At 54.2% G+C, this 12,823-nt stretch overlaps 1 protein-coding gene across 5 annotated transcripts in view; it reads left to right on the top strand.

The window, feature by feature from the left end:
- Window positions 1-4,159: 4,159 nt before the first annotated feature.
- The window catches only part of Kcnc4 (potassium voltage-gated channel subfamily C member 4), a 35,057-nt gene continuing 26,393 nt past the window's right edge, over window positions 4,160-12,823 (top strand). For all 5 annotated transcript variants that reach the window (XM_050127838.1, XM_050127836.1, XM_050127837.1 and 2 more), the window contains exon 1: window positions 4,160-4,837. In XM_050127838.1, coding sequence (XP_049983795.1) covers window positions 4,160-4,837 — 678 coding nt within the window. The remainder of the gene's footprint in view (window positions 4,838-12,823) is intronic.

Genomic DNA, 12,823 nt, shown 5'->3' with positions numbered 1-12,823 from the left:
TTGTCTTAGGTACGTTCTTTCTAGACCCTTCCTGAGACAGCTCTCCCATGTGATTTGGAGCCCGAGAACCTGGGGGTGGGAGTGGAAGAATAAGATGAGCTGTTGAGCAAACAGGTTTGCAGTCTCTTCTTGCCTGCCCTCCTCACCCTGCAAAGAATAAAGGCCAGCCGTATGTGCCTGGTGATGAGCTCCGATAAAGCAATTCAATTTGCTGGGCCGAGAGGGAGTGGGGCATGCTGGGAAAGGATGCTGGCTCCTTGGCCTGGATCTGAAAAAGGAGGGGTTGGTCCCTGGCAGGATCTGGAATGCTAAGAGATAGGCGTGAGCACCAAAGGATTATGACTTTGTCCCGATAGCCATAGGCCAGTTCCTTGGCCTGGAACCTCTCAGAAAAGGGGATCCCAAAGGATGGTGGAAAACAGGTCAGATAGCGCCTGTTACCCCAAAGAGGGAAACCATACACATGTTCTAAATGGGGGAAAGACTTTGATTTTAGCCTTTCAGTTTCCCTTTGGCCTCTGTAAGGAGGGGAGAGGCTTCTTCGAGAGCCCTACAAAGGATACAGGAGCTCAGGAGCATGTACCGGCATCACTCTGGATTTCGGCTTTGCCTTCTGCCCTTATTCTTTGGCTAACCCCTTAATTCTAGCTAGGGAGCTTACTTGGTCTGCTATCTGATTCCACAGTGTGAACTGGCTCTAGATGCTCTTGTCGACAGCCAAAAAGAAAAATCCCAGGTGAGAAAAGTAGAGGGAAGACTAAGATGGAGAGAGAGCCATAGGATGAAGTCGCAGGGTGAAGTTGGGGAGAGGATGGGGTGAAGCAGGGGCTGGGAGTAGTTTTACTTACTTTTGTAGGCTGTCAGGATCTTAGGAAATGAAAAACAGAGAGGGTGGGCATTTTCCTGGGTATGTTAGGGTGGGGATAAGCCTTGAGGTCTTGGAATCAGCAGGAATCCATGGACCAGCAGCTACTAGGAACCAATAGCAAGCAGTCCTTGGAGCAGAGGACAAGCTAGTTAAGCACCACCAGGGGGCAGCACCCACCCACTCACAGTAGGGCAGGGGGCTCACATTTTTTCAGGAGTGTAGGTTTGGAAGAGAATAATAGCATTACCTCACACACAGAGATGAGAGCAATAGGCCTTGGCGTGCCAACCTTACTATCCCAGAGAAAAAGGCCCACGAAGTGGGTTAATCCAGAGCTTTAGGATAAACTGCCAGTAGGAGCTGGCCCTCCTCCTAGAACACCTTTACCAATTCTTTTCTTGAGCCCTTCTTGGGACCCCCTAGCTCCAGACCAGCTTTTTCATCTCCCTCTCTGATTTTGTGGCCTTTTTTTTCTTCCTGGCTGGGTTCCTCCTGCATTCTCTGCAGACACTCATCACCACCCCACTAGGATTGCAGATGGACGCACAAACTGGACAGCGGTTTCCCGGGGCTAGAGATGGGGATTTTCTCAGTCATGATTGCAATATTTGTTTTTGCTGCAGCCAAACTCTGAAATCCCGACAGCGTGTCTAAGGAGTCGGGGGTGCACGAAGAGGATCCCACAAATGAGCGCTTCTGACTGAGGTGAAGATGAGGGTGTGGCCCTCGCTTGCGTGCTAGTTCAAATCATCAAAGATTATTATTATTATTTACTTCATTCATGATGAGACCCTTGCTTATAAAAATCCCTTGCATTTATGTTGGACTTTTAACCTCTCTCTGAAGAACGGGCAAGCCCCAGGCTTGCGGATAGTTTGTTGTTTTGTTTGCCTCATCCAGAAATCAGACGGTACACAAGTAGTATGAGGTATGGTGTGTCAATCACCCTGCACTCTGTTTAAACCTTCCTATCACACAGTGTGCCTGCAGCAGAGAGAGGCAAAGGAGATGGAGAGGGAGGATAGTAAAGACATAGGTGTGGTGCTGGGCTTAAAAAAAAAACCCTAAAAACCAATGAAAATGGAAATTGTTCTTGGGACACGGCCAGCAAGATCCAATGCTTCATGTTTTGGATATGGCAGCTTCTCAATTAACTTAGCAAATGGGTCCTCAGAGGCAATATGAAAAAAACAGTGCAGCCTAGAGGAGCCCAGAGACAGGGAGAGAAGACGAACCACAGGAAAAGACAAACTGCAAGGAATGGGACAGTAATAGGACCCTAAGACGGCATAAGGCAGAGTGTGGCACTTCCTGTGGTCCCTTCATAGCAACAGGGAGCAGGGCCTTCAACCTGATGCTCTTCAGGGCCACAGGGCCACACTCACCATTTCTTCAAGGAGAGCCTCAGGTTTAGGACTTGCCTCCACCTAAACCCAAAGCACTTCCCTGCTCAGCGCCATGCTGTGCTGGCTCCAAGGTGGAGGCTGTGATGACTATGGCAGAGATCATGACTATCAAGATCTAGAGCGCCCAAGAGACGGGCCATGGTGGTCAGAAGGCCCTAACAGTGTTTCCGGAGGAGGAGAGGACAGCTTCTTTGATGTCCAGCCTTACCACTCTATTCCATCCTGGATTCCACTCAGCCACAATGAAGCACTGAAGAAACCGCAACAATACCACCGGGTTAGCTGCAAGCGAGACACAGGTTAGGTTCTGTGTGAAGAGGCTCAGAGAAAGAGAGAGGTTAGAGGTCAGGAGTCGAGAGCGCTTGGGTGTCACCAAGGGCTGCAGTGGGTGGAGCTGAGGGCTAGGGAGAGGCGGGGAGAGGGGCGAGAGGGGGGATGGCGGCGGAGGCGCGCAGGGGCGGCGCGCGGCGCTGGGCACTAGCTGTGAGCGGGGTACGCGCCTCGGTTGGTTTGGAATGCGCGGAGGAAGGCTGAGCTCTGCCACCCGAGCTCCGCAACGCACCTAATCGGCCCGGCGCCGCGCCGCGCCGCGCCCATCCCGCCCCGCGGAGGGTGCGCTGGGGTCAGGCGGGGCCGCGAGGAAAAGGCGCCACTTGGAGCGCCAAAACCGCTGCCATCGCGGGAGGGAGACGCAGAACCCTCGGAGCCCCATTCTTCAGGCGCCCAGGCGTTCCCTCCCTTAGACCACCTCGCGCCCGCCCCTAACAGCGAGCCAAGGCCGGCGCCCCGCCCGGAGATGGGCAGACGCGTAGATGGCGCGGCTCCCGGCGCCGCCGCCAGATCGCAGGAACCCGGCGCCGGGGCGCTGCGCTGAGGCTCCCTCTTGGTGCGGCCCTGGAAGCCTGCAGGTGTCCTTGGCCATTCGGCCGCCGCCCGGGATACTCCTTCGCCAGCGCCGGGTGCCAGATTCTTCAGAGCAGCCCCGCCCTCCAGGCTCTGCGCCGCGCAGGACGCCCCGTCTGAGCCCCCCCCTCGTCCCGCTGCGGCCCCCGCAGCGCGGCATCCAGCCCGGCGCAGATCCCGGCCGCGGACGCAGGACCCGGGCTCTCTGCTGCGGGCGTGCTTGTTTTCCTGCTGCCGCCTGGTCCTACACAGCCCCCGCCCGCTGGTCCCTCTCGCTCGGTTCAGCCCCGCCCGCCATCGGTGCTCCGCGCTGGATTTATGAATGGGGGGAAGAGGCCACATGCAACCACCGCCGCCTCGAGTTGACCGCACACTGCCCGGCCCCGCAGAGCTCCGGCTACCCTAAGAGCATCCACCCGGCCCCGGTTGCCGCTCCGAGGACTTGTTGCTGTTACGCTGCTGCCGTCGCCGCCGCCGCCGTTGCCATCCGGAGAAAACCAGCTGCCTTCAGGCTCGACGCGGACTGAGAGCCAAAAGGTGGCCCGCGTGAGTGTGAGCGCGCGCGCCGCGGACCCTCGCAGTGCTCCGGGACTGTGCGCTTCTTCGTCTTTCTGGGGTAGGGGGGCGTGTCCCCGGCCCCCGAGCATCCTTGGGCTTGCCCCTACCTCCCGGGACCCCTGGCTTGAGTCCCTGACCTTGGTCTCCACTTCCTGCCTCCCTAGGCTCTGCCTGCCCAAATCCCAACCACCTGTACACCAGAGAAACCCAACTCCTCCTGCTCCGCGCCCTGGGGGGGGAGGGAGGGAGGCAGGGGCAGAGCCACGCTGCAGAAGGGGCCGCCACTGCCTCCTGCCTCCTCCTCCACCTCCTCCTCCTCCACCTCCTCCTCGTCTCCTCCCCCTCCCCGGTCTGACGCTGCCTCCTTGGGAAGGGTGTTTGGAGGGCAGCGGCCGCCCCAAGCCGGAGCCCCGCAGCGCTTCTTATGATCAGCTCGGTGTGTGTCTCCTCCTACCGCGGGCGCAAGTCGGGGAACAAGCCTCCGTCCAAAACATGTCTGAAGGAGGAGATGGCCAAGGGCGAGGCGTCGGAGAAGATCATCATCAACGTGGGCGGCACGCGACATGAGACCTACCGCAGCACCCTGCGCACTCTACCGGGCACCCGCCTTGCCTGGCTGGCGGATCCCGACGGCGGGGGTCGGCAGGAGTCGGATGGCGGCGGTGCAGGCAGCAGCGGCAGCAGCGGTGGCGGGGGCTGTGAGTTCTTCTTTGATCGGCACCCGGGTGTTTTTGCCTATGTGCTCAACTACTACCGTACCGGTAAGCTGCACTGCCCCGCCGACGTCTGTGGGCCTCTCTTCGAGGAAGAGCTCACCTTCTGGGGTATTGATGAAACTGATGTGGAGCCTTGCTGCTGGATGACCTATAGGCAGCACCGCGATGCTGAAGAGGCACTGGACATCTTCGAGAGCCCGGACGGGGGCGGGGGTGGCGCAGGGCCCAGCGATGAGGCTGGCGACGATGAGCGGGAGTTGGCCTTGCAGCGTCTGGGCCCCCATGAGGGAGGCGCGGGCTCTGGTGCTGGATCCGGGGGCTGCCGTGGCTGGCAGCCCCGAATGTGGGCGCTCTTCGAGGATCCCTACTCATCCCGGGCAGCCAGGGTGAGTGGCAGAAGCCAGAGTCTCCCCATCTCGGTGTCCAATGGGCTCTTGGTGCTGGTGCTGGTGGGTCCGATGGGGGCGGGGAGGTGGAAGGAGATTGACGTACCTGGCCGACTGTACCTGCCTGCCTCCCAGTTCCCTCATGGGCCCTTGGAAGTCACCCCTCCCTCCTGCATGCTCCATTAGGAGATTGCACACACTTGACTCTCTCCTTGGACCTAATCCCAGCTGTCGGCCTTGCCACATGCCCCTCAGTGAGTGGCATGCCTTCAACTTGGCTTTTCTTGCTCCTCTTTGGTCAGCGTAGTTGCCCTGTACAGGACCGCAGTCCTGGAGTGCTTGAATTTGGCCTTTTTGCAGGGAGTAAGGCAGGATCAAGAGAAGGAATTCGTGGATTGGGATGGACACTTAACCTGTTTCCATCTTGCCAGCAGCTCCATGTGCAGGCAGCTAAGCATCGCAGTGAAGGGGGCAGAGTTTCCAGAATGCCTAGCTCATAAGAAGCAGAGATCCTCAGAGCCCAAACCTTTCCTGGTCTAGGACCTTTCTTCCAGGGAGCAGGCCCTGTCTCAAGGCTCTCCGCACCTCTGTCATAGTCTGGCCTCTCTGTGGTGGACAGGATAAAGCCACTGCTTTGGGCTCTTCAGGGTGCCAGGACACTCTGGGATAGCCACAAGCTTGCTAGTGATGGCATCATACTTGTCACTGCTCTTTTCTCTCTGCTCTAGCACAAAGTGGCTTCCCAGAAAGCCCTGGTTCAGGTTACACTGGAAATGGCTGTGTGGGGAGAAGGGGAAACAGGTTGATTTAGACAAGACCTAGTCCCTACCCTGAAGGTGGTGGTGGTGGGGGGGTGCTAGAAAGATATGTATTCATTCACTCCGGCATGCTTGGGCAGCTCAAACCCTGAAGAAGCCTTTAGAAATTTAAAAACAAAAAAGCCTGCAGGCTGGTATCTGCTCTCATGGACCTTAGCCTCAAAGCTGGCTGAGAGCTGTCTAGGAGACAAGAGAAAGAAAAGAGAGACAGGGTGACGAGCTGTGGTTGAGATCTGTTTCTGTGAGCTGAAGCTGGTCTGATTGGTTCCTTTAGTGTCCCAGGTTGTCATGTTAGTGAGTCTCAGAGCCTTGCTCTCCATCTCTCCTCAACACCCCACGGACCGGTCCTCACCCTAGTCATGGGAGAAAAAGTTCCACTTCCTACCCAGGGGAGAGTGGAGGGTTGAAGAATTCAGCTAAAGGTATGCGTTAGGCTGGTATAAATACCAAGCCAGGGCAATGCAGCTCCTCCCTGGAAGAGAAAGGAGGGGGAGATCCTAGCCAGAGGTTCCACGCAGTGCTGGGACTTGAAGTAGCCACTGGAAATCTGGACTCTTTTCAGGCCCTGTCCAATCTAGCTGCTTTGGTTTAAAGCTTTGTGGTCCTGAAAACCAGCTAAGAAGTGGGGAGCACAGCAATGCCTCTGGCCAGTGCACCCCTGCTGGGAGTTTATTAGCCCTGATGGCCCTTAGTTTGTCTTTACTAGGAGAGAGAGACAATCACAAGCCATTGAGACTTTTTCAAAGTCATGGGGCAGGGAGGAGGCAGAAAGGGGCCCAAACCAGGGAAGCCTTTATGGGAAGAGATGACTGAGGGAACTGGGCCCTATTTCTGAGCATTCTGGGGCCCCTGCTTCCCTTTTCCCTCCATAATTGCAAGAGACTCTACCATCAAGTAGAGGGCTAGTTCTCCCATTTAAGTAGGGGAAGAACCAGGATTCGAACACATTAACTGTCTGGCCAAAGCCATCCTTAGTTTCTAACCTTCAGATCATTAGCATGGATGGGAATAACGCCGTGGAGCTCTGGCTGACACGTGTCAAAAGACTTGCCCACAGCTGAGGAGCACAGGCAGAGACCAGTTCTGAACCGTTCTGGTCACACGAGTGAGAATACCCAATTTATTAAAAAATGAATAACAACTTTTTATTGATCATCCTGTACCAATACTTTGCTGTGAAGACATTACATTAATCTCTACTCTTCCTAAAGAACTTTAAACAATGTCCAGTTAACAGTTGGAGGGTGGGAGCAAGTAAACCACTGTCCTGGGATTACAGCGCTTCTGCAGGGCTTTGAATCAAAGCTGAGGCTCCTTACCACAAGCCTTCCCTACTGGGTGAGGCTTTTTGCTGGGTCGAGAAGTGGCTAGCTCCTTGCTCCAGCCTGCTCAGAGTCCTGAGCCTCTTCTCTACTGTGAATAAACATCAGAAGCCCAGGAACCAATGGCACTCAGAAGTCCGAGGGGACGTTAGAAGGGTCACTTGCCCTGTTACTCCTTAATACTTGAGGGCCCAGTGGTAAAGAGAGTTGGGAAGCTGCATTTGTTTTCTCCAGTGACCCCCAAGTTGGCAGAACTGTCCCCACAGGAGTTCTGTACTGTTGGGTGTGTATGCATCCCATCCCAATCAGCTGCAGTTTCCCCGGAAGGAGTTTGCAACACTAGGGGTTTTGTAGACTCCCAATGTCACCTAGGAGGGCACATGAGGGCAGAGGAGCTGTGCTCTCGGCCTTGAGGCATCTCTTCACATACAGCAGTTCAGCCATTTGAATAGTACGTTATGACAGGAGCAAAACAGACGCAAATACAAAGTGAACTGAGCTAATTAGGAGAGCCTGTTGCCTAGCTACTGGCCGGGCTATCAGCTGGTCCATTCAGGAAGGCTTCTAGGCAGGATGATCACCCCTACTGTCTCCACTGTCGTCAGGCTGCTCCTGCGGTTCTGTTTCTGTGGCTTGAGCTGAGGGCAGGCTGGTTCTGTCTTCAGCCTCTCGTGGACACTGCCCTGGGGCAGAGCAAAGGCTTCCTTAGGCTGTTGTATAACCCAGGAGAGGCCAGGAGGGGTTTGTGCAACACTCAGAGAATCACTAGAATCTTGCCTTGTTCCTTCTGAGAACAGACTAGAGGCCTACCTCAGGGACCCTGGGCTACCTTGCTTCCTTGTTCTGTTCTTTAGAAGTCCCAAGCTGTGATGGATTTAATTCAGCTATCAGCTGTATGAAGGGCCACGGTCCTTCTCTTTTGGCAAAGGTTCTTGGTTGGATCTTTTTTCTTTCCATGTTTCCCTTCAGAATAGAAGGGGCTAATCACAGGATCCCCAGTGCCTCAGGAGGGCAGCTAGACACGAATGTTTCTCTTTCTCAGGCTGTGTGACAGGAGCTTGGCCTGGGCTTTCTTCTGCTACCTCCTCTGGCTCATGAGAGGCAGGAATCGTTCACCTCAGTGAACAGATAAGAACACGGAGTCACAGTGACACCTGCCCAGAGAGCACAGCCCGTAGCATTAGAATCCAATCTTAGCTCTCAAGAGTCCACTCTGCTGCTGCTACTCCTGCCTTGCAACTCCAGCGCAGAAAGGGTCTCTGGCTTCTGGAGGGCTTGGGGGTGGCCCTCACTGGAGAGTCTCCTCCTCCACTCCACTCCTAGCCCCTTCTTATTTCTTAGCACTTCTAGAATTGCCTTGGTCTGACCCTTCGCTCTCACTTTTTCACCAGGTAACTTTGATAAAAAAAAAATAGAGGCCAGACTTGGTTACAAATAAATATTAGGTTGTGGGGCAGAGGGTCAAAACTCGGGCCCCTTTAGAGGTCTGACATTGTTGGTAGCCACGGTAGTCATGACGGGCTTCAGAGTGAGGGCCGGCACCGCTGATGCTGTGCCCTCTGAGCCTGGGTACAGGGTGAACATGAAACATGAGTCCAGCAGGGTAGTGCCAGCCTACCCTGGGTGGTCAGAGGCTGAAGACTCCCCGCGGATCCTGCCTCCGGCAGCCTCTAGGGTTCCTCTTGGGTTCCTCCGAGTGTTGTTTCTCTTTCTCACTCTGAAGTGATCAACATTTGCCTCAGAGCATCTTGTCTATAGATGATGCGTTGTTTCTGTTTGTCACCATTTTTGTGAGAATGTGGAGTGGGGGAGGGGAGTGAAATTAAACAGCCTCTTTTGGAGATCCAAGGAGAAAACAGACAGGAGCAGAGAGTTAGGTAACTGGGCCATGGGGAGAGCTAGCTCCTTGATCCCTTCACCTCCACAGTGGACATTGTTAGTCTAGATGCTGGGTACCAGCCACTCCCAACAGCCTGGGTACTACCAACCCACCACGATGGCCCACCTCTCTGCTCATTTTCCTTCTGGCCATGAAATAGTCACCCAGTACTTAGCAAGGACTCCCGTCAGAAGTAGGTTTGGCCCACTCTAGAGCGCTGTCAAGGTGCTAGGTCCCTGGAATCTGGAGGTACTTCTGGGTATACCTTTGTCACCTCTCGCCCCAGTCCTGTAGCTAAATGATCCCTTCTCCTGACAGCTTGCCTGTCCTGTGAAAAGAAGCTACAGTTACCTCGTTTCTAGGCATCTAGAAGATACTGACTATGCACTTGCTCCATGGTAGCTACATGTGGCTGGGTTCTAGAAAGGTAAAGAAGAGGCCAGTGGTCTGGGGAGAGCTAGGGCAGGTAGAGAGGCGTTAGTGACAAGGACCGGCAACAGTAATTGCAGATGTGTCGTGATGGGTGATGTGGTAGTTGTAAAAGATAAAGCCCGATAGGCAGAGAGGAGTGACAAGCCCCACCTCTAAATGGGGTGATGACTTATCTCCTTGAATGATGGCTAAAAGGAGGCATTGCTATAGGAACACATGGTGCCCAACTCTGCAGAGTCAGGGACAGGATTGTCTGGCCAGGGAAGGCAAGTCTGCATGGGACATGGCAGAATGGGACTTGACCAATGAGAGGCTCTTGGACAGTGACTTGGGTTGGATCAGGTCCCATTTGGTTGAGGACTCACAGGAAGGGCAGCACTAGTTGCTGGAACTAGGGACTGCTGGCTCACAACCAGGTTTGATAAAAAGAGAAAGGGGGAGTGGCCCTCAGCTAGGATAGGGCCTCATATATGTCTCACTTAGGAGCCAGGAGCTGCTTGGAGCTGCCTTTCTTGACAGGCCCTGTTCCTTCCTTCCTTTTAACCCCAGGGCTCCCCACTTAGTACCCAGCACTGCCTGGGTACTAAGATCTGACTTCACCAGGAGGCTCAGCCCCTCACCCTGTCTCCACAGATCTTCTTCCTCTGCAAGCGTCTTTGGCTGTGTTCTCAATTTTTCCTTCTCCTACACGTCTTCCTTAATATAGGTTTTGGGCATGAGTCTCCTTATGTTTATCTGTCCATCTGTCTCCCTGGTCCTCCTTCCTTGGACTCCCCTGCCCAACCCCCACTGGTTGTATTCAGTTCCCATTGACTAGTGTCTGTCACCTCTCCACTCACCCAGCCTCTGCCAGATTCCGGGCCCTCCGGGCTCTATGCTAAATCTCACAGGTATCATTTCTTTTAGTTCTCAAACAACTGCACTAGGTAGATTCTGCTCTCATCCCCTCTAAGACTTGGGGGTCTTTGCACGGTTGTTCCTGCTGCCTTGGGCGCTCTTTCCTTTACCGCTCCAGTCAGATTTCATCTTGTCCTTGTGATCTGGCCTGACCATCCGGTTTGAATTAGCTCTCTTTTTCTCTTAGCCTCCTTCTTCTCTTTTCCTCCATAATGCTCACACCATTGGATATGCTATGTAAGATGTCTGTCAGCAGTTTCTATCCACTAGGATGCAAGATCCAAAAGTCGGAAGTGTTTCTCTAGATTTTTCCTGCTGGCCCCAGCATAGTGGCACATATTCAAGTATTCAAGTTTCCTCTTTATAAATGACGATTCTGAGGCTACTTGGGGCTAAGAAAGTCACAGGGGTCTCATAGGCATTTGATAACAGAACCCAGTTTGAACCCAAAAGTGTGAGCTTTCGTTTGTTCCAATACAGTGGAGCAGAAGGAAAAGCTGGTAACTGAGTTGATAGTTGCAACGCTTAGGCCTTTAGTGATGGGCAGGGCCCTTGAAGGCCATAATAGCCAGCACGTGTGTGAGGTTGTCTTGGGAACAGGGAGCTGGAAGGAGTGTTGTCCTGACATCCAGGGTCTCCTGTCCCCAGTGCTGAGGCCCAGCTACCTCCCCTAGCAGATACAGTCAGTTCACTCCAACGGTCTTCTGCCTGGACAGTTTTGACTGCCGTTAGAATCCACAGCCTGTGTCCTCTTGCCAAGGAGAGAGCTGCCAGTTTCACCCATGGCCTCCAGGACAAACCGCTTCTAGCCTTCAGGTTTCCTTGTCTCCAAGAGCAGAAAGGGAGTGAGTTGACTTGTATAAACTTCTGAGGATTTGGTGGCGTGTCAGTTTTAGACGCAGGAGGGGGCTCCCCCAGAGACTGCCTCCACCTCAGCTCAGCACTTAGCAGATTTTAGACACCTGCTGTGGTGCGGCTCATGCATCCTCCAGGGAGGGTGTGAGGTGAGCACTTGGACGGTCCCAGCGTACAGGAGAGAATGGGGCACGGAGGGCACACACTTACCCGACTGATTGTAAGAGACGGCAGACACCCAGCTAACACCGCCAGCCCTGGGCTCTTCAGCTCTGCTTTGCCCTCAGGCTGGCAGTGCTAGGCTTGATGAGAGGGAGGCTCAGGCACAATTGACAGACCTACAGAACTGCTGTTCATGGGGGCTAAAGTTTAAACACAGGCCGTGACCCCTTGCAGGTTGCTATTGCTGTAGCTGCTGTCTCTTGGGATCCCTTTTGTCCTGGGCAGCCTGAGTCAAGGGCCTTGTGGGAAATGAAACAGTATCCCTCCCTCAAGGATGAGGCCTGGCAAAAAGCTCTAATTACACCAGCCAACCACTTAGGAAACAATTGCCTGAGAGTAATGTAGAGGAGAGGAATACTGGAGGTCACTGGAGGCCCTAAAGGACCTGTACCACCTTATGGCAATCTTGGGATGGCTCTGTGGAAAAAAAAAAAAAAAAAAGCCTAAGAGACCACAGGAGTTGGGGATGTTTCTGCCCCACGTGAAGGTGGTCTGGGCCTTCCATCAGTACCTGCGGCAGAGGCAGCTGAGGAATGTAGGCTGTGGCAAAGGCTGGGCACCTCCCTTCTGCCTCTGCTCCCTGTACTCAGCCCCTTGGCAGCTCTGCCTGACCTTGTTTTTCCACATCACTAATTAACCTCACACTCAGGATCCCAGGTGGGCAGACTCTGTTGGCTAACGGTCCCTCAGAGAGAGAGAGAGAGAGAGAGAGAGAGAGAGAGAGAGAGAGAGAGAGAGAGAGAGAGAGAGAGAGCGCGCGCTTGGGCTTCCATGCCTCCTGGCAAAACCAGGAAGTGCTGTGCTAACCCCTCACTCTGATTCCTTCTGCTTCTTGGAGCACATGGTGGAGCCAGGACCCTGTATTCCACAGCCACTTGCAGGCACTGTCACCAGCACCTAATGGAGGGCCTGCAGTTGGCTGCGTTGTCTTGGCAGTCCATGTCTCAGGGGAGAAAAAGCGAAGCCAGCAAAAGCACTTGAAATTTACTTTCCCGAGGAGAAGTAGGTAGATGGACCCACTTCCCCAGCCTGTTCCTCTCCCTGCTGTCTATGTTCAACCCATCTAAAGAGTAAGGGAAATAACCCTGTCTTATGATGGGGGACCTGTCCTGGGAAGGCACACATCCTCGTGCTGGAATAGCGGGCACCAGGCAAGTATTGGCGCAGGCTGCATCGGGGCCTGCATTCCTGGGCCTGTGAAGCAGCTCTGCTCAGGGGATAGTAAAGATGGTATGGTATAAAGGAACATACAGACTGCACGGTTTGGGGGTCATACCCGGTTCTTACATGCTCTGGGCAGTGTGGTCCTAGAATAGACATGCAGCCTCTCTGGCCATCAGTTCTTCCTTTGTGCAATGGAGAGTTGTGGTCTGTCTGCCTTGTCACTGAGGAGATGGGAGGCAGAGAGACAGGTAGGGTGGGAGAGAAGAGATGGTGAATGTCATGACCAAAGTTCCTTCCTTGACTTCTTCTATCCCAGAGGCCTCTGGGGATGTGGTGTCTTGCCTGGCTTTCCATATCCCCCGTGTTTTCTGTTAGTGTCTTGTATTGCCTACTCCCT

This window comes from Alexandromys fortis, unplaced genomic scaffold (assembly GCF_014885135.2).
Source record: "Alexandromys fortis isolate MF-2015 unplaced genomic scaffold, M_Fortis_MF-2015_v1.1 scaffold_292, whole genome shotgun sequence".
Lineage (NCBI taxonomy): Eukaryota > Metazoa > Chordata > Mammalia > Rodentia > Cricetidae > Alexandromys > Alexandromys fortis.
This window is presented reverse-complemented; position numbering and strand designations above follow the sequence as displayed.